The sequence below is a fragment of the Pantherophis guttatus genome, chromosome 1 (assembly GCF_059756535.1).
Source record: "Pantherophis guttatus breed Tessera chromosome 1, ASM5975653v1, whole genome shotgun sequence".
Lineage (NCBI taxonomy): Eukaryota > Metazoa > Chordata > Lepidosauria > Squamata > Colubridae > Pantherophis > Pantherophis guttatus.
In genome coordinates this window covers 119,571,718-119,599,553 of record NC_142063.1, presented here as the reverse complement: position 1 = coordinate 119,599,553, position 27,836 = coordinate 119,571,718, and the positions used below count along the sequence as shown (strand labels likewise).

At 41.9% G+C, this 27,836-nt stretch overlaps 2 protein-coding genes across 12 annotated transcripts; one reads left to right on the top strand and one right to left on the bottom strand.

Annotated features, from left to right (window-relative positions):
- Positions 1-1,350: 1,350 nt before the first annotated feature.
- Positions 1,351-16,973, bottom strand: ZNF142 (zinc finger protein 142). Of its 7 annotated transcripts, none has more exons than XM_087881640.1 (11): positions 16,790-16,955; positions 16,338-16,430; positions 13,635-13,708; positions 12,848-13,149; positions 11,726-11,815; positions 11,117-11,638; positions 8,624-9,436; positions 7,808-7,985; positions 3,654-6,861; positions 2,453-2,558; positions 1,351-2,045 (listed from the first exon to the last, which is right to left on the bottom strand). In XM_087881640.1, the coding sequence occupies exons 4-11, from the start codon at positions 13,101-13,103 to the stop codon at positions 1,558-1,560; spliced, it is 5,661 nt and encodes a 1,886-aa protein (XP_087737766.1). In that variant the 5' UTR covers positions 13,104-13,149; positions 13,635-13,708; positions 16,338-16,430; positions 16,790-16,955; the 3' UTR covers positions 1,351-1,557. The 7 variants fall into 7 exon arrangements, with proteins under 7 accessions (XP_087737766.1, XP_087737767.1, XP_087737769.1 ...); XM_087881641.1 differs by having other exon boundaries at positions 16,342-16,430; positions 16,790-16,952; XM_087881643.1 differs by having other exon boundaries at positions 16,338-16,422; positions 16,790-16,950.
- On the top strand, positions 16,969-27,618 carry BCS1L (BCS1 ubiquinol-cytochrome c reductase complex chaperone). 5 transcript variants are annotated; one of them, XM_034433711.2, is made up of 8 exons: positions 16,969-17,048; positions 18,708-19,093; positions 20,500-20,639; positions 20,862-21,056; positions 22,327-22,390; positions 23,399-23,568; positions 24,581-24,698; positions 27,221-27,618. In XM_034433711.2, exons 2-8 carry the CDS (start codon positions 18,774-18,776, stop codon positions 27,471-27,473), a joined length of 1,260 nt encoding a protein of 419 aa, XP_034289602.2. In that variant the 5' UTR covers positions 16,969-17,048; positions 18,708-18,773; the 3' UTR covers positions 27,474-27,618. The 5 variants fall into 5 exon arrangements, with proteins under 5 accessions (XP_034289602.2, XP_087737781.1, XP_087737780.1 ...); XM_087881655.1 differs by having other exon boundaries at positions 20,415-20,639; XM_087881654.1 differs by lacking the exon at positions 16,969-17,048 and adding an exon at positions 17,249-17,280.
- Positions 27,619-27,836: the final 218 nt, after the last annotated feature.

The window sequence follows — 27,836 nt, the reverse complement described above, 5'->3', positions numbered from 1 at the left end:
TCTAGAAGGCTGATATTACCAGAAAGGATGAGACCATATTTTGTTGACCGTGTAAGACCATTAGTAAGAAAGCTGCTCTATTTTATTCTTAATTTTACAGACTGCTTTTTTCAGAATTTAAAAGTAGTATTGTGTCTTTAAAAGTAGAATAGCAACTGTTTTCTGTTTTCCACCTGGAGGCTCTTCCCTGTTCTCACTCTTAAAACATGTAGTAATATAAAAATGGGCCTGAAAAACAGAACTGTCAGGCCACTTTGGAAGGTATTTTGAAAAATCACAAGCGAAACATTGTACCATTGAAATTCAGCTATTTTGCCACCCAATTTTGGTGATGCAATCTCTGGAAACTGGGAGGCAGCATGGTAGCCAATTGCTAACCTAAGTACTGCAAAACAGCAACTCAATAAATCCTCTAGAACAGTGATGGCGAACCTTTTTTCCCTTGGGTGCTGAAAGCGTGCGCGCGACAGCGCGCCTGCGTGCCGACACCCATAATGCAATGCCCCCTGCAGATCCCGCCCCTGTGCATGCACGCACAACCCCCCCCCACGCCCAACCTAGCAGGCCTCCCTGAAGCCTTCTGGAACCAAAAATGGGGGGGGGGCGCTGCAACCCCCACCCCCCGTTTTGAGCTACCCAGCCTCCCTGAAGCCTCCTGGAACCAAAAATGGGGTGTGGGGGCGATGCACCCCCCCACCCCCCACCCATGTGTGTGCAACCCCCCACACATACATGCGCAACCCCTGCCCCCTGCACATGCACGCACATCTCCCAGCAGAGACCTGAAAATCAGCTGGCTGGCAGGAGGCGTGTGGGCATGCGCAGTGGAGCTGACCTGGCTCGCGTGCCCGCAGAGATGTCTCTGCGCTGCCACCTGTGGCACATGTGGTTCGCCATCACGGCTCTAGGAGCTCTCGTCAAATTATCTCATTATTTAAGAGCTGAAGCCACTGGATTATTTCCAAAACTCTAAGACTAGCAGGTTTCCAAGTACTTGGGAATATCAAAACCTGTCTTCCATCCCTACTCTGTTGCTAGTGTAATTATGATTTAAGTCATCCTTGGTGTTCTTTGAGCTTGGTTTTTTCATTACCTATACTAGGTAACATCATCAGTGTGCTAGTAAAGGAGTATATTCTATGCACATGAAGTTCCATCTGGAGTTCTTTGGATGCATGTCATTCGCATTTTGGAGGAACTGTCTGAACAATTTACCAGAAGTATGCTTTATAAAGTATATGAACTTAAACCAAACTGTCCCATGGCTGAAGGCCTTATGCAGAAACCACCAGAAGTGTTATCACCATCATCATTCTTGCTCTGCTCTGTAAATCAAGGAATTACATGCCATCAATGGAAATAGCTTTTATATAATCACATATTTTACATCTCATATACAGAGATAAATATAAACAACACGAGAGCACAGATAGCTGGTAATCGCCCTAGCAGACATCAAGCATCTCATACCAGACCTCACACACTGCTGGGTAAGAACTTCCACCCACTTCTGGCTCATGGAAACTACATCCACGTAGTCTTTGATGTACAAGTCCCTCAGCCATGTGGAGACATTTGAGCCGCATTTTCCTCTAGGTGCTTGGAGGAGGAAATCTCAAGCTGAACATCATGCAAATGGACACTGAGAATACTCGGGTCCTTGCCCACCCCTTTGCTGAGATCCCCTTCTATTTCTTCTTGCTGGGGATGGTGCTTCTGCAAATGTTTTATCACTTGGAACTTCTGCTTTGCCTTGTAACTGCAGAAGCGGCAGAAGAAAGGGTGTTCGTTGGTGTGAATGAGATAGTGATGCCGCAGGCCTGCTGCCCACCGGAAACCACGGTAACACACATTGCAGATGTATGGCTTTTCTTCACTATGCTTTTTTAGGTGTGTCTTGAGGAGGAACCGAGTCTTGAAGGCCTTCCCACATTGCTCGCAGATGAAAGAACGGGCCTCACGATGTCGTGTCTCCTTGTGAATACGCAGAGCATCGGCACGGTTGGTACAGTACTTACACTCATCACACTGGTATGGCTTGATCCCTACACAAGACACAGACAAAAAAACAAACAAACAAACCCAACCCACCAGGAATGAAGTTGAGAAATATTTTCACATTATCAAAACAGAACTTTCACTTGGTGGATTTCCATTACGAGAGATCTTAATTCCAACAAACTATGCAGAATACCTCATCCCCCCGCCCCCTGTCCGGGGAAGGGAAAGCTGAGAGATCATCACCCAGTGCTGCAGCATAGAACTAGATGGTAATATCATATGAAAATGAAGTATCCAAGAGCCCAACTTCCAAGCATGCACAATAGCCACTGGAAATATGATAATTCTTAAATGAGGAATTAAAACAACTCCCCCCTTGCAATTTTTATCCGCAAAGCCAGCACTGTCTGATCCCAGGACGCAAGCCTACTTCATTTGTGTGAAAACCTACCTGTATGCTTTGTCATGTGGTACTTCAGCTGATTCACCCACTTGCACTTGTAACCGCATTCCGGGCAAAGATACTTTCGCTCCTCTTTATGGATACGCATATGATACTAAGTAAAGAAAAGAAAAGCAGGCCTGCATGAGACAATAAACTGTTAGCTGTTAACACCATTATTATAAACTTGATTGAAACCTTAGGGACTGAATGGACTATGCAGAACTCAACAGACTTCTAGATATAACTTTGAGTATAAAAATGGAATAATGAAAAACACAGAGTTAGTATTCAACAATAAAGCTATGCAACTTTAACAATGATTTAGAATAGGCACTTTAGACTTTGCAGAAGGAGAACACTGTTCTCTCAAGCTTCTTCTCTTAGACTTGGTGGACTTTTTAGAGCAAGTACACTTTTTTTTTCAGGCTTACCTACAAGCATGAATAAAATAATACTGCCTTAATGAATACCAAACAAATACTATGCTCACACAGGAGCCAAAACACTGCTAAATCATTTTTAAGGTGGCACACAGCCCTATCAGAACTTTTTAGAGTGAGAAATGTTTGCTCATTTTCTCCAAAATGGTCTGTCACTATAAAAAGTCTGAACTTCATTTTGAATTCAATTACTTTCCCATATCAAGAAGCAGGTTAATCCCCACAGAAGACCGTCTCAAATTAAATGACATAACAAAAAAAATAAAATAAAATAAAGACAGATCCTTCTATTGGAAAAACAAATCTGTTAATCAAGTATTACATCATAAAGATGGCTCAAGTTTGTGTTTGTCTGAGGGAAAGAGATACAATCCACAGTGCTCATCATCCAGGGTTTTCACAAAATGTCCATCTGTTCTGAACAAGATAAACCGATGCAAACACAGAGCTGACTGCAAATTATAGGAGCAGGAATGAATTCTTTATCAAATACATTTTAAGATAAGAAACAACAGGCAGAAAAGTCAATTAAGCAATGTAACTTAATGAGAAGCCATTCCTTAAAGTGTGGGTTATGGAGCAGACTACCAGATCTATTCTCTTCTGCTCCAATGTCTAAAAAATCTGGTCCCTGAGATAACTATTCAACTAATAGAATCTCAACTTTCCCATGGCAATGCAGTCTCCATTTCCTGGAAAATGGTTTATGCATCTTCCACAACAACCTTCCACTATCAAACTCACCAAAGCTGCCCAGAGGTTCTCACCTTGAGGCGTGAAGGGTCGGCACAGGCATACTGGCATTGATGGCATTTGTAAGGTTTCTCCCCAGTATGGATGCGGATGTGCCACGTGATCTTCTGCTTGTTCTTGGTGCTGTATTCACAGTCAGCGCATTTATAGAGGCGGGTGCCACCATGGCCTTTCATGTGATGGTCATACACCAGCTGATGGTGACAACCAAAGTCACAGAACATACATTTGAATGGAGGTTCAGCACCTACAGAGGGTTCGTGAGCCTCCAAATAGTGGCTCACTAGCTGCTGCCGTTCCTTGGCTGCAAAACTGCAGATGTCACAGCGGTGATTGAAGTGGAGTTTCTTATGCTCTTCCAACTCCTCCCGAGTGGTCAGAGTCTCCTTACAGGTGGCACATTCCAGATGTGGGTGCTGCTTCTGGATATGGCACTTGAGGGTGGCCTCACTGTGGCAGACAAAGGCACATCGAGGACAGCAATAGGAGATCTTTTCTTCGTGCTGTCTCAGCGTGTGTTGCTTCAGGGCTGTTTCTGAGCTGAAGCGAGCTTCGCAGCGGGAGCAGGCAAAATTCAGCTCCCCTTGATGGCAGCTACTGACATGGCGAGTGATGTCGTTCTGGATATAGCCACTGTAGTCGCAAAACGGGCAGAAGTGGGTGGGCTTCTTCTCGTGGACACGCAAATGGTGAATGCGCAGTTTGGAATTGGTGCCAAACGTTTGGCCACAAGCGGTACAGGCAATGCGGCCCACACCGGTGTGCAAGGACTGGTGTGCATCCAAGCGGTAACGCCGGGTGGTGCTGAAATCACAGTAACGGCACTTGTGAGGCTTCACGCCTTCGTGCTTGATGCGGACGTGCTGGCGGAGGCAGCGCACCTGCTTGCAGGTGAAGTCGCACTGCCGGCAGGTCAACTGAGGCCGTGCTTTGAGATACTTCCGATGGAGCTTGCGGTGGAGTCGTAGAGCTGCAGCAGCCTTGGAGGTAAAAGGGCAGAGCGTACAGCGGAACTCCCCCAGTTTCAGGCAGCCACGTTTTTTGTGAGTCTTCAGAGCTCGTTCCTGGTGGCAGGTGAAAGGGCAGGTAGGGCAGGAGAAGTGGCGCCTCTTATGGGTGGTTATTGGAGGTGAAGGTATTACTCCTGCCAGCTCAGTATGCTGGGGCGTTTCCTCACAGCTGGTGTGTTCACTTCTTTGTTCAGCTACAACCTCTGGGGAGGTGGTGCTGTTAGACCTAAGCAGGCTAGGGAGTCGAGCTTCAGCGTGTCCCTCCGACTGGTGGATCTTAAGTGCCCTCTTAGAACGAAAAGGCTTATAGCATAGGAGGCACCAGGACTGCTCCAAGCCACGGCAGCTATCGTCTACGTGAGAGCGGATGGTGGATTCTCTTGAACAGAGGAAGGAACAGGACTTACAGTGGAACTTGCCTTGTTGCAGGAAGTATCTCTCTGAGACACAGCTGGCAGCATCTGTCACAGCCTCTGACAATGGTTCTTCTACCACAGATTCAGAGTCGTGATGAGATGACTTGTCCTGCGGGCTGATGGCCAAAGATGGTGCATCAAGAAGTACAGTAGGCATAGATTCAGCATTAACTGGCCTGTGTTCTACTTCCCAGGAAGCTTGTGGCAGGTTGTTTACCTCTGCCTCATCTAGGATTCCTGTATTGTTCTTTCTGATTGCTGTTCTTTCCAGAGTCCTTCTACAGGGCAATACAGCAGCAGGCTGCTCTAAGCAAGCTGATTTCCCACTGTTCTTTTTCACTAGGATTGGACATTTCTTACGGAGATGAGTATTCAGTCCTCTCTGCTGCTTAAAGATGGCCCCACACTCCTGGCACACCAAAGGGCATTTCTTGCTTTGGCAATCAGCTTTGCAGTGCACCAACATTGACTTCTCCTTCCTGGTGATGTAGGAACATTTCTCACATTTGAAGATCTGACTCTTGGACTGGACTACCAACATCTGCACTCTGCCTTCAAGGACCAAGGTTTCTGCCTGCTCTTTGTCCTGCCTCCTTAGAGCTTTAAGCACTGATTCTGACTGAGAAACCTCTTCTGAAGAAAGTGCATCTTCTGGAGCAAGGGAAGTTTCAGGGCTACTGTCAAGTTGGAGGGAATCTTGTTTTAATGCCCCTGACCAAGGCTCTGATTCTTTGTACCCTAAATTCTGCTCAGAACTAAGTGGTATCTGCAAAAGTTCAGCGTTCTGGCTATCACCGCCACAGTTCTTTAAATTCTGAAGAGCAACTTTTTCTCTATTTCTACCAGTATCAAAGCTGTTATTTTTCTCCAAATCTGAACCGTCATGGATCTCTGCTTCTTCTTCAAATTCAGGAATATCTTCAAGGGTAGGTTCGCTCTCCTCCAGAAGAAGCGAATTCTTGGAGCCCAACGCTTGATAAGTTGATTCTACTTCCTGGGTGTTTAGATCTTTTTCATTTTCTGACAAAGCTGCAGGCATCCCTTTGGCCAGCTGCTCCAGAGCTGGCTCTGAGTTACACAAGGGCTCTAAGTGCAGGATGCAACCTTGATCAGACCTGTCAAATTTCTCTGGACTCTCAGAAGATGCATTCCCAGGGAGATCTTTTGAAGAAACTGCTTCTGTGTTCTTACAATCTTGTTCTCCCACCGATTCTTCTCTTTCTGTCTCAATGCTGCCTTCATCTGAATAGAGGGCCTTCTGACGGCAGTTTTCTTCCTGGGCCTCCAAAACAGGGAGTTTATGTTTATCCTGACATGGTTCTTTTCCAGGCAGAGAGAGACTTGACTCTGAATGCAGAGTCATGGCAAGGTTATAGCTAAACAGCACTTCAGTAGAGGAAACCTCCAGCTCTCTGCTGGCATAGTTCTCCTGCCAGCCTTTGTCACCAGGCACGTAGCCGTGAACCTTGCGTTTATGGAAAAAGAGACTAGTGTTGCTGAAAGTACGATAAGTGCACAGGGCACAACAGAATTCTCTCTGTTTGGTATGCTTGCAGTTCTCATGGTTCAGGAGGGCTTGCTTGTATTTAGTCTGGTAGCTGCAATACTGGCACTGAAAAGTGGGTATCTGATAATCCTGGGAATGTTTGGACTTCATGTGCTTCTGCAGCTCATATTTGCGTTTGCAGGCAAAGCCACAGATCTCACAAATCAAAGACTTGCCCTGATGGCGCAACTTGTGGCTGCTCAGTTGATCAGCCCGATGACAACGATAGGGACACTGGTTACATTGGTACCTAGTATAAGAACAAGAGTGAATCAGAGATTGAGACAAAACAGCAGTATAGGCAATCTTCCCAAATCTGATGTTCTCCAAAAATGTTGGGACAATTCTCCAAATTCCCAACCAGCATAGCCTTCCACAGGTGAGGATTAACTAAGCAAAAACTACTTTGCTTTATAGCAGAGTTACAATCACTACCACTCACAAAACTTAAAGCTGATGGTTTTAGTTCTTTATTTGCAAACTGGGAAACAGACAGAAGAAAATTACTTATCAAGTTTACCCAACCATTTCACAGAGGAGCTGGGACTTGAATAGGGGCTGCTCTAACCTAAAACTCCTAACTCTCATTGTGGCTTTCACAAAGTTCAGTTCAGTGATTAGAAATGTACAGCTGCCCTTAGCTTGAAAGCGAAACTCAGGACAGCTTTCTCCAAGATTTTTAAATAGCATCAGGTTGGAATTAGATTTTTTCCCCCTTGCACATCCAATCGTAAGAAATGGATTCATTCTTTTTAACATTGTAATGCAGGAATGCAATAGACTTCACCATATATCTGTGTTATTCAAGATAGTTCCTGCAGAAAAGACAGAATATAAATCAAACAAGAAAACCAAAACATTCTCCCTCAAATAATGCTAATACTTTTATCAGTAGCTTGTCAGTCAAGTATCCCCAGAGACTAATGGGTTCAAATATTCAGGATGCCATCCAGACACTGTAGCCAATATCAGATTCATGTAATAGCTCAATGTATCTTAACCAGAAACCTTGTCCAGTCTTTGATTCTGCATTATTTGATATTTTGTAATTGTGTTGTATCTAGCTTTAAACCATACCCATAGTGGGAGTTTAGAGCTAGAGATGATTTCATGATATAGATATGGTGTCCAGTCAATTCTAGCCTTTATTTACTTAAAAAATAAGCTTACGTAATGAGAAGAAGGCTGCTGACTACCTGAGATCTCCCGTGTGCTTCCGCATGTGAACATTCAAGTAGTGCTTCCACTTTGTCACATAGCCACATTCTGTACACATGTAGTTCTTATCGTCCGAGTGGGTCAGCATATGCTTGGAAAGGTAGCTCACATCTCGGCAAGTGAAGTCGCAGAGTTGGCATTTGTGAGGCTTCTCTCCTAAAGTCACAGAGCAAACCGGAAGCTGTGGGTCGATGGCCCTGGCCTTGAGATCAGCAGATTAAATTTAAAATGGAGTTGTATTCTGCCCCTCCCTTCCCCTTGAAAACAGATCTAGGACTGCTCACAGAGGATAGAATAGTACAGACCCTGCCCAGGTTTGGTGAGTGAGACCAAAACTCAGATGCAAAAGCTAAGTATTTTCAGAAAACTAGGGGGAAGGAAATATGGTAATTTAATGCCAATAAATTTTATAAACAAACAAACACTTAAACAACATTTTTTTCAGGCTTCCTTCCATTTTTTTCAGGGCTGATTAGCCCTGATTAGCTAAAAGCATTTAAAGTAATTTATTCTCCTCTCCGTTTCAATAAATGAATGCATTAGTGATATATACAAAAAAAAAAAAAAAAGTATATGTCAGTATTTGATCCTGTGAGAAAAAAAGCCCCGAGAAATTCTCCAAGTCTCAGCTTATCCACCCATATAAATGATGAAAAGCCAATAACCGACACCTGCAATGCTGAATTCTGGATTATAGGTCTGACCTGCAAAGCTCTTTTGGAGAAAAACTAAGGCAGAGAGGAAGGATGTATTTGTACACATTCAAGTATCATCAAATTGGGAAGAAAACTTGCCTGTATGGAGAAGCATATGGCGGATGAGGACCCTCTTGTGCGCGGTGGCAAAGCCGCATTCTGTGCATTTATGTATCTTCTCACTGGCATGCATCTTGCCAACATGATCGTGGAATTCCACCGAGTTGAACGTGGCAAAGGGGCAGAAGCCGCACTGCAGCTCCTCGTTTCCTGGGTGGCCTTGCTTCTTATGCTTGCGGAAGACATGCTTGTTGGAACAAATAAAATCACACTGTTGGCAATGGAAGGCATAATGGGTTTTACGATGTGTCTCCATGATCTCTGTTGAGGGGAAAAGCAGAGAGCAGGCATAATACTTGCACTCCACTGCTTTAATGCCATGAACCTCTTTGACGTGCCTCAGAAAGTCCTTGCGATCTTCGGTGCCGTAACTGCAGCCAGCCTGAAAGCAGCTCAGTTGCTTGGGCTCAGTCTTGTGGGTTTTCAGATGTTCCTTGAGGGTCTGGCTCAGTTTAAACTTCTCTTTGCACACAGGACAAGAGTAGACATCTGAATAGAAATTGGAGATACCCTCGTGCATGCTGGCCATGTGCCGGTTGAGGGCATTCTTCTCAACGGAGCTGTAGTGGCACAATGGACAGCGATGGGCTTTCTCTCCCGTCTCACGCATCATGTGGATCTTCAGTTTGCTCTTGCTAGTGAAGAATTTCTGACAATTTGGGCACTGCAGCCTGGGGTCTGGGAAGTGGAGGTGAAGGTGTTCTACCAAGTGTGTCCGCTTCTTGAAGCAACGCTTGCATTCTGGACACATGTGGGTCTTGAACAAATATTTGGACTCCTCGGTGATATTTCCTGTACAAGACAAGTCCCAGTTCATTACAGGAAAATGAAAAGTGGGAAGCTGTTACGTGTTTTGTCTCACTACCAGGAACAATCAGCTTTTTGAACAGGCATCACTTTCCATGTTTCTCCTTACAGAACTCCGTGTTATTATTAAGAACAGGGGTGATTTAGAGTGGCCCATTACCAGGCCGTGGCCTACTTGGAACTGGGCCGTATAAGTGGTGGGCAGGCACGCAAAACGCAAATGCATGTGCGGAGCTTTACTTGCACAAGCAGTGAGCTGACATGGGTGCACATGTGTGTGCGCTGGCCCGCCACTTGCACAAATCAAACTGCATGCATGCACACCGGCCTACCACTCGTGTGGCCTGGTTGCCCTCTCTCCCCCCCAGCCGGGCCACCAAGCCACAAAGGATGGGGACCGCTAATTTAGAGGCAATCTGAAAATCTGTCAACACCAACTAGAGAATAGCTATTTTACACAGCATCCTATTTTACTCCAGAAAAAAAAAATGACATTTATTTAAATGATTTCTGATCCTCTTTTCAACAGATTACAATCTTATTATCCCACCTCCCTATTAGATGTTATTCAAACCTCTTCAACCCTTTGTTAAATCCACATCTTTTTTAATCCGGTGCTCCGGCTTATTTAGTATCCTATGACTACTATTATTATTATTATTATTATTATTATTATTATTATTATTATTATTATTTCTATGCCGCCACTCTCCGAGGACTCTGGGCGGCTTACACCAAAGACAGTATACTAAATAGCATATTGCCCCTTAACAATCTGGGTCCTCATTTTACCCACCTCGGAAGGATGGAAGGCTGAGTCAACCTTGAGCCGGTGAGATTTGATCTGCTGATCTGCTGAACTAGCAGTCAGCTGAAGTAGCTGCAGTACTGCACTCTAACCACTGCGTCACCTCGGCTCTTTCTTTCGACTATCACTGTTGTATCTTATGATTCTTGATTAATGTATTTTTTTTCTTTTATATACACCGAGAGCATATGCACCAAAGACAAATTCCTTGTGTGTCCAATCACACTTGGCCAATAAAGAATTGAATTGAATTGAATTGAATTCTATTCTAAACTTGTTAGGCATTTCTCCCTATCTGCTACTTCTCTACTACAAATTCTTCCTGTGCTGTGGTCCATAAAGGTATTTTTAGGCACAGCCTGAATTTGCATTTATTACATACTCTCAATTTGGCATGGATATGCAAGTAACTGCTTACTGCAAGTGAAAATAACTAATTACAGAAACAGGAACTAAAAAAGGTTAAAGGTGGATGCATATCAGATAGAAATCAGGCTCTTGTATTTAGCACAAATGAAGATGAAATATTAAAGTGCTCTCAAAAAGAAGCTGCTGCTTTTAATTTCCGTATTCCTCTGAAATTGCTCTTCTTAATCCTATTTGTTTCAGCTATCATCCCTACTCTTGCTCTCTACTTCAACTACTTTTCAAATTACATTTCTCTTGATTAACATAAATTTGCTGGAGTACCACCCACACAATGACATAGTATGGATACTAATTTCAATAAAGCTGCAGTATATATATAACAAAATTAAACCTGTCATAATTCCAAAGTTCTGGGGTACCGAATAAAGTGCATGAGTCTACAGTATTCATTTCCATCCACCCTAGTCAAGTCCTGAGCATATGATTACCTGTGTTTAGAAGCAGATTATCTGTCAATCCCTTTTTCATTATAGAAGGGAATTTGCCTTCCTCGTTTTCAGCAACCATCTCTATGTCCTCCTGCTGTATAGCTTCATGAAGATGGATCTGCCTGTGTAGGCCAAACTGCTTAATGTTTGCACTGATAAAGTCACAATGGTCACAATGGAATGGGAAGTGGTTCCTACGATGAAGCTCCATGTCCTCATGGTTTCGGAACAAAACCGGGCAGCCACGGTATGTACAGGCTATTGGTGATACCTGGTGAACATGCCGAACGTGTCCTCGGAGCTCTTTGCGATCCTCTGAACTATATTGACAGCCTTCCTCAGGACAGGCTTGGGCACCCTGGGGTTTGTGGTGTTCCTTAAAGTGCTCTTTCAACTCAGTAGGCAGTGCAAATTCCATTTGACATACAGGACACGGGAAAGGTTCAGTGCAGAATTGAGGGTCTTGTCTGCTTTCATCCAGAAAGTTCTGCCCTTCCACCTGACCAACAGTTGATTGTTCTCCTGAAACAGATAAGTTTTATTTAGTGAGGTTTAATGATAAGCCTTGGAGATGAAGGAAGTTTACAAATTGTCATTCGAAAAGCTCACCGCACTGATGCTGGGAAAGGAGGCTGGGATCAGGGAAGCTTCGTCCACACTGTTCACAAAAATAGAGTTCCACAACTTTGACTAAGACCTCTGGGGGGGAAAAAAGTTAAAATTTTATATTAAAAAACATGCCTCTCCCTTTCACCCCTAGTACCAGTAGTTATAAACTTAGCAGAAATTATATTCAATTCTTCTAATGTCCATCAGGAACAGTGACCATAAATAATCTTCTCTATGAACTACATCAAAACACTATTTACTGTTTATTTTAATACACAGCATTGGCATCAAATTGATTTGTGGGGTAAGCTTCCCTTGCAACAGGTTCCCAAAATTGTTTTCGAAAGCAAGATAATAATATAATGCAATGTTTACAAAACAACAGTAATAATCTCTTCCAAAATGGATTAAAATAAGAGAATTGAAATAAAGCTTTCTTTACAGATCTTCTGAAATCACACTGGTTTATTGGGGGTGGGGGGAGAGACAGGGACAAATTTAAGAACCTCAGGAGGTACAAAGTTCCAAAGTACGGGGGCCATTATAGAAGAGGCTATGGATTCATTCATCTCCTTTTAATTTCAAAGAGAGGGGAGACTTGGCCTGTGCTGAAGTAGTAGCCATGAGTCCAGGGAGATCCCCAATGCACACTCTAATTTCTTGGGGCGGGGGGGGGGGGGATGATATCACTTGGAGAGTAGCCAAGAACTTGGGAGGAATTTAATCTGATCTTATTTTGCCTCATTCACATCCTGCAAACTCCAGACACCAAAAAAGTTCAAGCTTCTCATGACATTTCCAGTTGATAACAACTTAAGTGTCATAGCTAGCACAATTCAACCCAAGCCTACACATGACCTCTCCCAGCATATTCATGAAGGTATCTGATCCATATACACACATTAAATGCAAAAAGATCAAAGCATGCATTCAAACGTTCTACTACCTGTTGTAACACATCCTTGTCTATTCATTGTTTAGAATAAAAAAGCATTGACTAGAGAAGTGAAAGCCCATGAAAACAGGAACATCTGGGGAAAGATCTTCCCCCCCTCCCCAGGCCATTATACTTTTATGATATGGAAACTGTAAAACAAATAATTCTATCAGAGCACAACATACCTGTAGGGTTACCTGGATTGCTGAGAGCCATGGTGCTACTCATGGCTTCTACAAATATTTCAACATCACCCGTTTCTGTACCTACAACAGAAGCCTCTGTTAAGAGCAAACTCTGTCCCACTGGTAGATTTTCACTTGAGATGCCATGGCTGTCTTCGTTTCCTGCCATTCCTGAGCCAGGTAATAACAGCTCCTGGCAAAGTCCACTCATTTTGTTGTCTCCAATGGATTCTGTTGCTACTGCTCCTCTGCTCATTGTCTTTCCTCAAACAGACTTACACCATGACATACAGATATAGATCCTGTTAAAGAGACACAAAAACCCCATTTTTTCTTCTAAAGGGAATAAGGATACATATAATGCTTCTAAGGAAAGTGGGTACAGAATGGATTGATACACAATGTTAACAAAAGGGGGGGGGGGGAACAGAGGAAAACAGATGACAACCATCATAGAAAACTGTTCTACATTAGAACTTCTTCCCCTTCCCAGAGGGGACTTGCTATGTTAGCTGTGGCAGAAGATATTTACAAAGGAAAGGACAAAGCTTCCTTAGCTAAACTCTGCCTTCCCTTTTAGGACTATTATCACCATCTGCCCTGTAGAAAAGATACTAGAAGTTTATTTGCTTTTCAACATTTACTGCATTTTTATGTGTAGTTATATATATATATAGATTTAAATGCTTTGAAAGGATTAGTGCCTTTAAAGGTGGGACATCAATAACTGTAATAAAGAAATACATTGTTAGCAGCTATAATTGCTCAGTATTGCTAGTAGCCACACCTGTGTAGAAGAAAATTCAGTAGGGCAGTTGATATAGGATGCGAAATAATTCAGTACTTTGATCTTCCGAAGAACTAAATAAAAGAGTAAATATTATAATTGTACAGATACAAACGCAATGAGTTTCATACTAACACTCTCAAATAAGTGAAACCTGAATTTATACCCATAAGGATTTCCACTCGACTAGTTTAACTTTAAATACATAGGATTTTAAATTAGGGCAAACAAGGATTATAAGGGATTTGAAAAAAAGAGACATTGTTTTAATCTCATGAAGTGAGGATGAAAAGGGAAGGGCTAAAATGTCTTCTACCAATATTTTCAAATTAAAGCTGGAATGCACTAGTATGTTATTACAGATTGTTGATGGAATCAGATACAATAACGGGATTTACATTGATATTAAGTTATGACATTGTTTGCTTGATCCTAGCTTAGTGTTTTATGTGAGAATCCTGTTGTTCCAGCTTGTACATCATGACATACCGTTTTGTGTAAATTGAGTCAATTCTGATTTTTCACACAAACAATAATTAAAGAAATCATGTATGTTATGTAAAGTCTGATTTATCAACTGGCATACTAATACACACAGTCTAACTAGCTACTAGCCTGAGCTGAGGAAGCTCACCCCAAGGTAGATTTATTATATATACATTTTCAATTTCAATCCAGAGAATATGCATAATTTTGCTTCCTCTTTTTTCACTTTAGCAGATAGCTCATAACTATCTTTTTAAATGCCTCTTATATACATGTGTGCATGCATCTATTTATCTATCTCATAATTCTAATAAAACCATTTCTTGAATTACTTAGAATTATATCTTACATAATTATTTGTTTCTAAAACCTAACATTCAGTGGCCCATTCATTACTCAATCATAGCCATTCCTGATCTGTTTAGTTCAGCTAATTATATTATTGATGAAGGGCTACTTTATAGTATAAAAATCACATTAGGATGCATACATGTATTTAAGTGAAGACTGCTCTTAAGTAATTCCATAGGCACAAATACAAGAGAAGAGCCAGCCTAGGTATTTAATATTTCTGATCTGCGTACTCAGAAATTAATCTACACTATACTTGATGTTATAGAAAAGCTGAATGATTTAGTCACAAACAGGATTGTTTAAAGAACAGGTTCCAGACCAAAAGAATGTAAGTAACTGCTGGCTAAGATATGAAAGTGGCACATATATTTGCAAACAATAAATAATTCTATCAGGAAAAACGGCGGGGCATGTGTGGGGTGAGGGTGTGTGCGCGCATGCACAGGAGCGTGGGGTGGTGGGGGTGGGGCTCTGCAGGGGTGCATGCATTTGCATGGGGGTGGGGCGCATGCGCGGGACCGCATGTGCATTGCATTTTGGGGGTTCGGGCGCATGCACTTTGGGCACTCGGTCTGGAAAAGGTTAATCATCACTGGCATATATGCTGAATACAAGAAAAGTATACAGACTTGTCAAACTCCTTTGTCTGGAACTGGTCTATTTCACCAGGTTCTGTCAACATTATATATACAGGTGTTTCTCAACTTATGATCAGAATGGAGTTCAAAATTTTGTTGTTGTTAAGCGAGTTGTGCCCCACTTTACAGACTTTTTTTGCTACAGTTGTTAAGGGAATCACTGCAGTTGTTAAGTGAATCATGTGGTTAGTTGAATCTGGCTTCCCCCATTGTCTGTTTGTTGGAAACCAGATGGGAAGATTACAAATGGTGATCACATGATCTCGGGACAGTTCAACTGTCATAAATACATGCCAGTTATCAAGCACTCAAATTTTCATCACGTGACCATGGGAATGCTGCAACAGTTGTAAGTATGAACAGTGGTCATAAGTCACTTTTTTTAGTGCCGTTGTAATTTTGAATGGTCACTAAATGGCTGTAAATTGAGGACTCCCTATGCTTTATATTATTTCACTGCACATTATCCTATACTTTTATTTCTTGGACACAGGATTCCTTCATGATATGATATCTCTTCTACCCTGTTTCCCCGAAAATAAGACATCCCCTGATAATAAGCCCAGTCGGGCTTTTGAGCGCATGCACTAAAATAAGCCTTCCCCGAAAATAAGTCCTCCCCGAAAATATTTAAACGCAGAGCTGGAAATCAGGTAAGACGGCAAGAGGAGCCCCATCTTGCTCCACGCACCCCAAAATAATAAGACCTCCCCGAAAATAAGGCCAAGCGCTTATTTTGGGGTTCAAAAAAATATAAGACAGGATCTTATTTTCAGGGAAACACGGTATATTTTCTGTGAGCGCACCTACCCTTTGGAATCAACTGCCCCTGGAGCTCCGGGTGGCCCCCGACCTCCGCTCTTTCCGCCGCGACCTGAAAACGTGGCTGTTTCGTTTGGCCAGCCTGGACTGATGGGGTTTTAATTCTAATTTAATTTTAACTTGTTAGCCTTAATTGCACTTTTAACTGTTAAATTATGAGATTTGGATTTAATTTTTATTAGATGTTTCTTAACTGTTGTGAGCCGCCCTGAGTCCGGCTGGAGATAGGGCGGCATATAAATCTCATTAATAAATAAATAATATACTTTCAAGCAGCCCTGAGTTGTTGAGACAGATTTTATATATTGTTATCATAGTCATGATAACAAAAAAAAAAAAAAGCATTTGTGATTAAAAACCGTCTGATTAGGCAGGGTAAAAAAAAAAAAAAAGATGTACTCACACACCCAGTTTCCTCTTCTTCGGGTGGGCTTCTTCTGCAACCTTCTGGATTCTGTACGCCAGGCGTGAACCATTCTCGTCCGTCTCTGAAGACCTTGCAAGAGAAAAGAAGAGCCAACCGCCCATTTAATGGCAGCATCTTTTGGATCCGAATGACAAAACAGCCCCATTCTATAGGACCAACGAATCTCAACTGGAGCCTGGGCCTGGCTCCTCTCCAGACCCCTCGCCGCAGAGCCCCCATTGCAGTACAAAAGCCCCTTCGGGATAAGGGATCCCCGTGAGCAGCACAGAGGCTCACCCCGTCATTCCCTTTCCCCGGAAAAAAAAAAGAAAAAAAGAGCCCATTTGGTCCTTAGAAGCCCGTCCTCTTGCCTTTCTGGCTACCTGTTCCCCCCTCCCACTCCGCCGCCCCGACTCGCGCTTCCTCTCGCCTCTCCTCAGCCTCCTCACCATTTACAACGCCCGGATCCCCAGTCCAGCCACCGTGTCAACGATCCGTCTTTCCCCGCGCCGGTAGGAAAGCATCCATGTTTTCCTCTCTAGCCTCTCTCTCTCTCTCTCTCTCCCCCTCCCTCTTTGTTGTGGCCTCGTCCGCGCTCTCCCCGAGCAACTCTATGGTTAACCTTTGACGCAGGGTTCGGCGTTCGGGGAATGGGAGACGTCGCCACAGACGAGGTGCGCAGAGCGTCTTCCTTATCACTGCCGCGCGGTAGGTGCCTTAATTTAAAAGCAAAGCGGGCGCGGTGGGGGAGGGGGCAGAGCTTATCGTCTTCTGTCAAATCAAAATCCCGATATTCGGATTCCCCGCGGCGAAGGTTGTGATATAGGAACCTGGGGAACCTAACGCTTTCCCAGAAACCATAGAGTGTAGGATAATTTCATAGAATGTAGCCAGCCTTCGGGTCCCGAAGCGGAAGATGGAAGATAAGAGCTAAGAAAATGTAGAGTCGCCCATCCTGGTCTTTAATCGTAACGGATCTCTGCTTTCTAGTCACGTTTATTGTAAAGTGTTTTGACTCTAGTGCAGGGATCTCCAACCTTGGCCACTTTTAAGCCTGGCGGACTTCAACTCCCAGAATTCCCCAGCCAGCAAAACTGCCGTAAAGTTGGCTGAGGAATTCTGGGAGCTGAAGTCCACCTGGCTTAAAAGTTGCCAAGGTTGGAGAAGGGAGAGGAGATGGTTCCGCGCGAACAGCAAGCGAGCGTTGCACGTGCTCACCCGCTGCTCGCGCGAGTGGGAATGAGCTCGTGCACTCGCCCGCCGCTTCCACCGCCCGCTTCCACTGTGCCTATCAAAGTCGAGGAGGAAATAAATGGCCCCTTTCCGTTTTTATTTTAAACCGTATTTGTTTCAGCCTTTGAAACAACCTTTTTAAGACCTGTGACCTTCAAGTCCCAGAATTATGGGGGATTCTGGGAGTTGGTCCAGGCGCCTTAAAAGACACACGGCTCTATAAAACTGATGCTTGCATCCCACGGAGCTATCTCGGTAGGAACAAGAGGGTGAAGAAGACTGTGGAGATTCTCGGTCATTCAGCGTCATGGTTGTCCCAAAGGTGCTTTTTTTTTTTCCTTTTTCTTTCCAAAAGGCAACTGGACTGGACGTTGTGGTTTTTTTTTTTCTTCGAAGACGTTTCGCTTCTCAGCCAAGAAGCTTCTCGGAGGAGAAGCGAAACGTCTTCAAAGAAAATCCAGAAAGTCCAGTTACCTCTGGGAAAGAAAGAAAGAAAGAAAGAAAGAAAGAAAAGCAGCTTTGGGACAAGAGGGTGAAGGGTAACCTCTTCCGATCAGGTGGAACCACAGAAGTGAGAGGGCGGCGCTAATTGGAAGAGGGGTGGGAGTGTGGGAAGGTCGCTCAAGGAAGGGCAAGTGGCAGAGATAATGTGTCTGCATCAGTATACTGTACGCGGGAACGTGGGAAGTGAGGTTTTCTCAAGCTCCGGTTTGCAGTAAGAGGTGGGACAGATTTCTCGTTCCTTTGAGCTGCGTGAAGCTGCATCTTTCTCCAGTCGATCGAGAGGGGAGGGGACGGGGGGGGGGGAGGAAGAAAGACGGACAGACCACTTTTTAAGCTAAAAATCCAAAGAGATTCTCCCCAATTTATTTTAAGAAGTGAAGGGCAGTTATGGGAATCAGTACAGTTTTCTTTTTGCATAGGCGAGTAGAGTTCTTTTGGATTTCTGAGTTCAGTTTGCTAAGCAACTGCAGTAGGCTAAAATGAATCGCGTGTAATACCAGCTGGAGAGCCGTCTGCCATCTAGACATTGCAAAAAAAAAAAAAAAAAATCTGGTGTATTTGATGCAAGCTGTTTATGCCTTTGAGTTTTTTTGTTCATGAGTTTTAACTGCTTTCTCCTTTATTTTTCAGGCTTTAAAAGAAATGCCGCACCGCGTGATTATTTAACTTTGGCATTGTTTGCTCTTCCCGCACACAATGCCTTTTTCTGACTTTATCTTGGCCCTAAAGGACAATCCATATTTTGGGGCAGGCTTTGGTTTAGTTGGTGTGGGCACAGCCTTGGCCCTGGCTCGTAAGGGGGCCCAGGTTGGCATGCTGGTTTTCAAACGGCATTATATGATCACCCTGGAAGTACCAGGCAGGGACAAGAGCTACCAGTGGCTGTTGAACTGGATATCTCACCATGCTAAGCACACCCAGCACCTGAGCGTGGAGACTTCTTACCTGCAACATGAGAGTGGCCGTGTCAGTACAAAATTTGACTTTATTCCCAGCCCTGGGAATCATTTCATTTGGTAAGGGAGAACCGTGAAATATCTCCAGGCTGGAAGTAGTGGGAAGATTATGAACATGAATGATATATTTTGCAATAACTCCCAAATGCTTCTATGGCAATAAGCAGGAGTTTGCAGTGCACAACTAACAGAAGAAAGTAAATTTAAATGTCTACATCCTCAACTTCAATTTCTAAAATTGCAAAATAGGCAAAGATCAAGAAAACAGCAAAATGCATGTGCAGGAGTATAGAATGGATATTTAAAACTGTGCACTCAGAGCAAATTCTGTATTCTGCTGAATCTCAAAAGGATAGTTATTATGCCAGTGATTTGCAACAGTGTGGCTAAATGTTTGTTTCAGCAACTGTCTTATTTTTGAAACATCATGCTGTTATTCTATACTGTCATGCCTCCATATTTAAGAATAAATCCCATTGAACTCTAGGATTTAAAGGTAAGATAAAATCTCCCTTGAGCTGAGCTTAAATCCTTATGATTTTGTGAGCGCATCTGTGCAGGGTTTTTTTTAGCAATCATGCCTTATTCCACAGTCCTTTGGGAGTAGGGCGGTATATAAATCCAATAAATTCACAGTGTTTTTAATTATTTTATTTCCATTAATCAGTTCCAGTATTTCATTTCTATTTTTATTTTCTGATTTATCAATAGGAATTGATTTAACTATTAACTAGGTTCAACTTTGTTTATCTTTTAAGATTAACCAGTATCAGCTAAGCACTGCATTTTTTCTAAGCTTATTTGATTTCCAGCAAACAAGCATACAATTAGATCTGTCTTTACTCCTCCAACTCAGAGTGTGATGATATAGAATAAAGTTAGATAACTTGAGATATTGTTTTGAAATGCTGTTTGGTTATTTTAATAGCTAAATCTCTTTTTTCATAATTTTGTGGTTTGCATTATATACATATAGTTTTATTTCTCAATGAAAGATTTTAAATAAGCAGAACTGATTGGATGGGTAACTTTTCCTTACTCTATAATTGCAGTGCTGTAAACTATATTGCTACATGAGCAGAAGAAAACGCACAGAACAAATTTCTCTTTTCTTTTTTCCTTTTTCAGAAGGCAGGAGAAAATCCTGAGGAACATGAGCTATATGGCATGGGTAAACAGCAAAAATGGAAATTCAGGCCAAAAAAAAAAAAAGAGTAAAACCCAAATATTTCTGTATAAGGAGAAATGTTTAAGTTTGTAGGTTGGGAGAGTAGGTAGTCACAAAAGAGATTTCCTTGTGTTGTTATCTCTGCCATTGCATTTTTTGGTTGACTATAATTGAACATATATAAATCCTAGGTTAACTCTTGTTTGATTACAGATCAACAGACATGGAAAAGGCTGTTTCTGGAGGTGGAAGTCCAGAAAAGGTTTTCCTGCTCAGGTGCTCCTTGCTCTGCTTTCAGGTATCAAAAGAAGTGGATCCGTATAGAACGGAACCGGGAGAATCAGATGATTGATCTCCACACAGGCACTCCTTGGGAGTCTGTCACGTTTACAGCAGTTGGCAATAAAAGAGATATTTTTTTCAACATCCTGCAAGAAGGTATGTTAGCACCCCAACCCCTAGTACCCCTGAATGGAATATTGCTCAAAGTTCTAAACCAACCAGATTTGGACATTGTGTCTAAACAGATAATCTCTTCTACATGGTATTTTGATTCCTTTGTTGTTTCTAGGGATGGCGATTTTTCTTCTGCTTTGTCCTTTCTTCCTTCCAATTTGTATCCAAATATTTTGTATAATCAACATTTTACTTTCTCTTCAGCCAAGGATTTGGCTCTGAGACAGCAAGAAGGCAAAACAGTAATGTATACAGCAATGGCTGCTGAATGGCGGCCATTTGGTTTCCCACGACGACAACGCCCACTCACCTCTGTGGTGTTTGACAAAGGAATATCAGAGAGGATTGTACAAGATGTGAAAGAGTTCATTGATAACCCCAAGTGGTACATTGATCGAGGTGAGTGCATTTCAGAGGCTGGCAGTTAGATGACATCATGCACTGATTCTCCTTTATATCAGGATGTATTTGATACCAAGCAGACAGTGAGCATATTCTCTCATCTTGTCTTATATCTGTATTCAGTGTTTTAAGAACTAAAGGAGAGGAGACAACAGGAATCCCAGACTTGTCCCTTTTTGTATCTCACAAGGTTTTGTTAGTTCGCAATTCATTCACCATTATTTTTGCTTCCTGTGAAATGTAAATCAATCTTATGCATTTACAGTAATAGAATTCTCTCCAAAATTCATATCTTCCAAAACTTTAACCAGGAAGGCCCAGTTCAAATTTCCAAAGGCCTTATGTGCATCTGTCTAAGAAAATCAGTGCAGCTTGCTTCTCATTATGCTGCTCCCAAGTATTCCAAAATGTTTAGGACATTTGTTGAAGCACAGTCTTTTAAGTCAAACTCACATTGAAGAATAAATTCTTGCAAAATTATTTTCAATGGGAGCCATGTAATCTGCCGGGATGCTGAAGGTAGAGCAGCCTGCTCTCCTTTCCCAATCTGAGCTCTGGGAATCAGTGGGGCAAGAAAGCAGGCCTAAGGCCTGCAGGAACTCTTAAGAACTAGCAAACGGAACATGTGCTTGAGGGACAGACTATATGTAATAGCAATAGCATTTAGACTTATATATCACTTCACCGTGCTTTACAACCATCTCTAAGTGGTTTTACAGAGTCATCATATTGCCCCCAATAATTTGGGTCCTCATTTTACTGACCTCAGAAGAATGGAAGCTGGGGAGGTGCTGAAATTCAGGCCTGGGCCTATGTTAGGCCTTCCAGGGACTCTCCCACCCCTGAAGAACCCTATGCTCAGCTTTATGATCTGCACAATCACTAGACCACACCATGTGGGAGTCTCATTTAATAACCATCACAATTTGTGATTGTTATTGGCAGGGTCCATTATGGTTATAAGTTGAGGACAACCTGTAGAGTAGTCTTTTAATAAAGTTACATATAATTTCATCGAGGTGGAAAAATCTTAAAAGACTAAGAGAAAATAAGAAAATGGGCTTCACCCAAATACAGTGCAGTACTCTTGTGCAATTTTTTCACAACATCTGGAGCTGATAATCATTAGAAAACTGATTCCTTGTTTAGAAGTGGCAGAAGAATTTTCATGTACTTTTAGTACTCATAAAGTACTGTACTCATGTACTCATAAAGTAGGAAGTTGGATAATTGAATGGTGTCTTCTAATTAGTTCTTTTCTCCACAGGAATACCTTATCGAAGAGGATACCTACTGTATGGGCCCCCAGGTTGTGGCAAGAGCAGTTTCATGTAAGTGTGGGCTCTCTGTAGTCTTGATAATGAATCTGTTCTCAAAATGTCTCCCTTCTCCCTATCCTTATATAGCAGTGCTTGAGAACATTGTATGCCAATGTGTAATTGGAAGAGGTTTGATTTGATTCTAAGTTATCTCAAAGGGTATTTGAATGGAATTAAATTGTCATTTGGGCAAAAGGGTTAAATGTTTTTAAATTAATAATCATCAGTAGACCAATTAGAACAGAAGTGTGTTTTAGGATCTTTTTAAAGGCCAAATTAATGGCAATCAGCTGTATTGTATTAGGAAGTAAGTTTTACAAATGCAGGGCATAAAAGTGATGTGATAAATGTACTTTTGTAAATTTAGAAATAGTTTTTCAGCAGGGAGCAAAGTGATAAGGGCTTCTTAACCTAGTGTCTCCTTTCCTCACGATTTGCGATATTTGCAGAATTTTTCATGCAATTTAGATACCTATTGCCTCTCTCCCTGCAAGCGGAGTTATATCAAGCTACATTAAATGGATCAAAAGTGTGTTTGGTTAAATCTATTGCACAGTTAGAATTTGCTGTTTTTAACTGCTCCAAGTGGATTCATCTGTAGAGTATCTCTTCTTGGAAGCGATGATAAAAGCCATCCTAGAGAGAATATAGTACATATATGTCAAGAAAATAAGAAGTAATGGAGCTGTGATGTTGCAGGGAAAAAGGGATCTAATTCTCAAGAGAATCTGATTCTAAACAAAACTTTTATCACAATAGATTTTCTTAAAAGAGTTGATTGTGCTATTCTAGGTAATATCTTCTTACTCTGAACCTTTTTATTCAATAGTGGTTTGAGCTAATTTAGAAATTTACCATGGTGCTTCCGTGGGTGTAAACTCAGATCTACATAGATCTGGAGCAAACAAAGGTGCCTTAATTATGAGAGGAACTTGCAGGAGCTCAGATTTACTCCCCTGTTTTCAACCCCTTTTTTTCTTGTGTGTTTACGTTCTGTAATGAAATCCCTACCTATTACAGCACAGCCCTGGCTGGAGAATTGCAGTACAGCATCTGTCTTCTGAGCCTGAGTGATCGAAGTCTCTCAGATGATCGCCTCAATCATTTGCTGAGTGTAGCTCCACAACAGAGCATCATTCTCTTGGAAGACATAGATGCGGCCTTTGTCAGTAGGGATCTTGCTACTGAAAGTGAGTGAGGGGCACATGCTCCTTCTTGCTTCCTATTCCAAATTATCTTATTCTTTCATTCCAGCTGGAGCCTAACTTTGGACATGTCACAGAATAATTGCACCTTGGAGAGTCATATGAAATACCTCTTTGGAGCAGTTTTCCTTTAGTTCATGGAGTAAGCCACCCTCTCATGCCCAAGGGCTGCATTTAGCATTTTTCCAGGGGTGAAGTCTCCAAAGTGGCTAGAATACCACCACATATGTATGTAAGTGTGGGATAGTGGTGGATTTTTTTTTTTTGCCTTTTAATACCTTGTTTTCCCCAAAATAAGACATCCCCTGATAATAAGCCCAATCGGGCTTTTGAACGCATGGCAATAAGGCCAAGCATTTATTTCAGGGTTCAAAAAAATATAAGACAGGGTCTTATTTTCGGGAAAACACGGTAGTGACTTGTCTAGTTTAATACATGCTAATTTTGTATGTGTTCCAATGAAATACATGGTTTCCAACTTCTAACATGGTTGGAAAATGACACCCATCAGTTTTCTGCAGCCATGATTGAAAAGATAACCCATGTACTACAAAATCACGAATTGGGCTGCAAGTCATCCACTTTTGCCTACCCCAGATTAACAATTGCTCTGATAAGCAATCAGTTCAGAATTTAACAGTAATATTTCTCTCTCTCCTTCCACATAGCAAAAGGGAGAGAAGAAAGGGAATAGTTTGCCAGCCTTAGTTAGTGTCATATTTGTAACCCTTCGACTCTATCTGCTGGTAACCTGCAAATTCTTAAACCAGTTACCTTTGAATGAATGCAGCCCTTGATAGGAAAAAAAGTGTTTTTTTCCCTGTGGTAGTGAGTGGTGCGAATAGGAATTATGGGAGTTGTAAAACCAATTGGTTGGGTAAATCTGCTCCTATACCTAGGCAGAATATAGTAATGTTTACTATTAATCTTTACTCATATTGTTAATTCTCTTTGTTCCATATTTCTGAATAATATTCTGTGGTTTTTTTCTCTTCAGATCCTGTTGCCTATCAAGGCATGGGACGTTTAACCTTCAGTGGCCTTCTCAATGCGCTGGATGGCGTAGCGTCTGCTGAAGCCAGACTAGTATTTATGACTACCAATTATGTGGACAGGTTAGAACTGATGCACAAAAGTGGGATTGGCGGGAGTTATTAACTTAGCCAACCTTTTGACTTAGGAGAACACTCACACTGAACACTCATACTAAAAACAGTTGCTGATATTGGTGACATAACTAGTTAGCAGTTTTTGCTCTAGCTGCTAAATCAAAATCACAGAATAGGAAAAAAACAGCTGCTCTTCCCAGAGTTTCTTCCAATTTCTATATCAATTTTCAGTCATAGCATTGTTCCTAGTAATGCCCTGTATCAGCTGCACGCTGAAACGCTAATCCACAGGCAGTGGAAACTCTTAATGGTTTGATAATATAAGTCAACTAATGCTACTGTATCTTATACAACACGGTTGTCAGACTCGCTGCATCACATTGCCGTCATGTGACATATCATGATTTCCCCCCACCCACCCCTTTGCGGAGCTGGGGTGGGCATGGCCTGCACGTTTGACACCGTTATACAATATCCAAGCATATCGTTAAGAAAAGCTTATGGTGCCCCTCTTGTTTAAAAGACAGAAAAGGTATAAATTTTCCTAAAGCAAGTACTGATTGATAATAGAACATAGAGTAAGGCATTGTTTTGGAGGAGAAAGCAGGAGAAAGAAGTCAAAGAAAAGAGTGGCAAATAGTTATTCCAATCCATAAATCAGTTAGCTACATAATCCAGGAGTTGGACGGAAACTAGCTTGTAGAATCCAGAGGTTGTCTAGCCCCTCATTTCAAAAGGCTCAGCTCTCCCATGGTTTCCACATACACTATACAGATATACTGTATAGATACTATATACTGTGTCTGTATCTCTTGGTTTGCACAGTAGGCTTTACTATCAATGGGAATAGTAATTATTCAGGGGGTTTTTTTGCCGAAAGGAACCCAGCCATTGTATTAGTTTCTTTGGTAGAACAAAGCTTGGACAAAAAAAGAATATTGGATAATAGCAAGTGTGCACAAAAGAATCTATTTATCTTCTGGGATACTTTGATGCAGGGTCCTCAACCCTGATCCGTGGCCTGGAGTTGGACCACAGTCAGTTTGGATCTCAGCCATGGAAGCGGTGGACTAGTACATATGTGCAAAGCTGCATTTTTGAAAGCAGTGTGCACATGCAAAACCATCCCCTCTTCCTTTCTCTCGCCTCGCCTTGCCGGAAAGGTTGGGGAACAATGCTTTGATGGCTCAAGAATATTTGGGACAAGTTGAATCCTATTCCTTGTGAGGAACAAAAATGCACCTTCTGCCTTTGTAGGGGGAAGGAGGAAGTAGAAATGCAACCCTTTTACAAAGAATAAATGTCATACTTCTCATCCCATCCATGAGAACTAGGAACAAGCTGAAAAGAAGCAAAAGCATGGCTCTTGACTGAAGTATCCTAGAAGCCTCACCTGTATAACTTTCAGCCTTAGTGCTAGCCATACAGCCTGCTGAGAAAGGATCCATAAGTCAAGTGTTATGGAGCGTCAAGGCTGAATTGTTAGATAAGGTTAAGTCAGTTGACATTGAATTCAGTCAAAAGTGGGATTATGTTTGTGCATTGGTGCTGTGATCTGAGAAATGTGTTGGCAGCGGCATTGTCATTAATGGCCTTGGTCATTATCTGAAACATTTGCAACATTGAACCTGCAAAATATACATGTGGTTTTCGCTCGTTACCTTTCCTGGCTCCATATTGGCTGCTAGGACTGTAGCAAGGAAGTAGGTAATTTCAAGGTAGGTGATAGAGGAGGAAGAGGAGGAGGAAGAAGAAATATGTCTATGTGGTAGGCTCCTGTAAAGGAGGTTCATAGTAGTATATGGGAGTGCAAGTATAACATTTGTCAGTGACTCATTAAACTATGATTGATTCTAAGAATGTGCAATAGCTATGAAAATAGATGCAGCTGCTTTAACGAATCAGAACTGAAGTATTGCATAGTTATTCTGTGTGAAGTGGAGTTGGGCACAATTATTTAAAATGCTACTTTGCTCTACACATCTTAGAGATAGTTCTTTCTTATTCTGTGCAGGACCCTTTAGTCTGGCTTGATGTAGTATAGCTGAGGAAAAACTAAAATATTTAATTAAAATAGGTAATTAAATACCTCTATTGGTATTAATTTTGTTGCTTGTATTCTCACAATTTATATTGATATTGTTTCCTGATCGCTTATTTGTACCCTATGACTATCATTAAGTGTTGTACCTTATGATTCTTGATGAACGTATCTTTTCTTTTATATACACTGAGAGCATATGCACCAAGACAAATTCCTTGTGTGTCCAATCACAAAAAATAAAAAAAAATCCTAATCCTATATATTTATTGGCCACCAAATTTATATTTTTTTCTGAATCTGGTGGCCAAATATACATTACAGATAAAATAAAACAGATTTTATTTTAAGAGGTGTTTTAGCCTTGTTCCTTTTTGGAATTTTAGAAATAATAGCATTTTGGGCTTGCGTGTAAAGAGGGAAGCTATATTTGCAAGGTTAAACTTTTTTTACTGAGCTCCTTTTGTTACTTTTTCACTTCTTGCAGGCTGGATCCAGCCCTGATTCGCCCAGGACGAGTAGACCTCAAACAGTACATTGGGCATTGTTCAGAGTGGCAGTTCAAACAGATGTTCCAGAGATTCTATCCGGACCAGCCTTCTGCTGTAGCTGAGCAATTTGCTAAACGAGCCTTTTCTGTCTCTGCTAAAATCAGTGCTGCACAACTTCAAGGTCATTTCATGATACACAAAGCAGATCCAGTTAAAGCCATTCAGAATGTAGAGATGCTTAAATCTTGATTCTGAACAAACACTGAGAAAACATTGAATGTAGTTGCGTGGGCTGTTCGCCCAGCACACAGTAACTAGGGGGATGGTACCATCAATATTTCTGCCTCAGTGAGGTAGTCCTTTTTGTAAAAAAAATAAAGACTAAACCAAATAATCTCATTGCATATCTCTTAAAAAGAAATTGGGAGTTCAGATTGAATGACTTCTCCCTTCTCCTCTCCAGATTGAGTCTATGCCTCAATAGCCACTTAGTAATATACTGAGAAGGCACTTGGTTCTTCAGAAGGGATGGCTCTTCTAGGGCCATCTACCATTCAGCTTCAAGCAACTTACAGGCTCTAGGTTAACTGGATGCCTGAACAGCTCAATGGA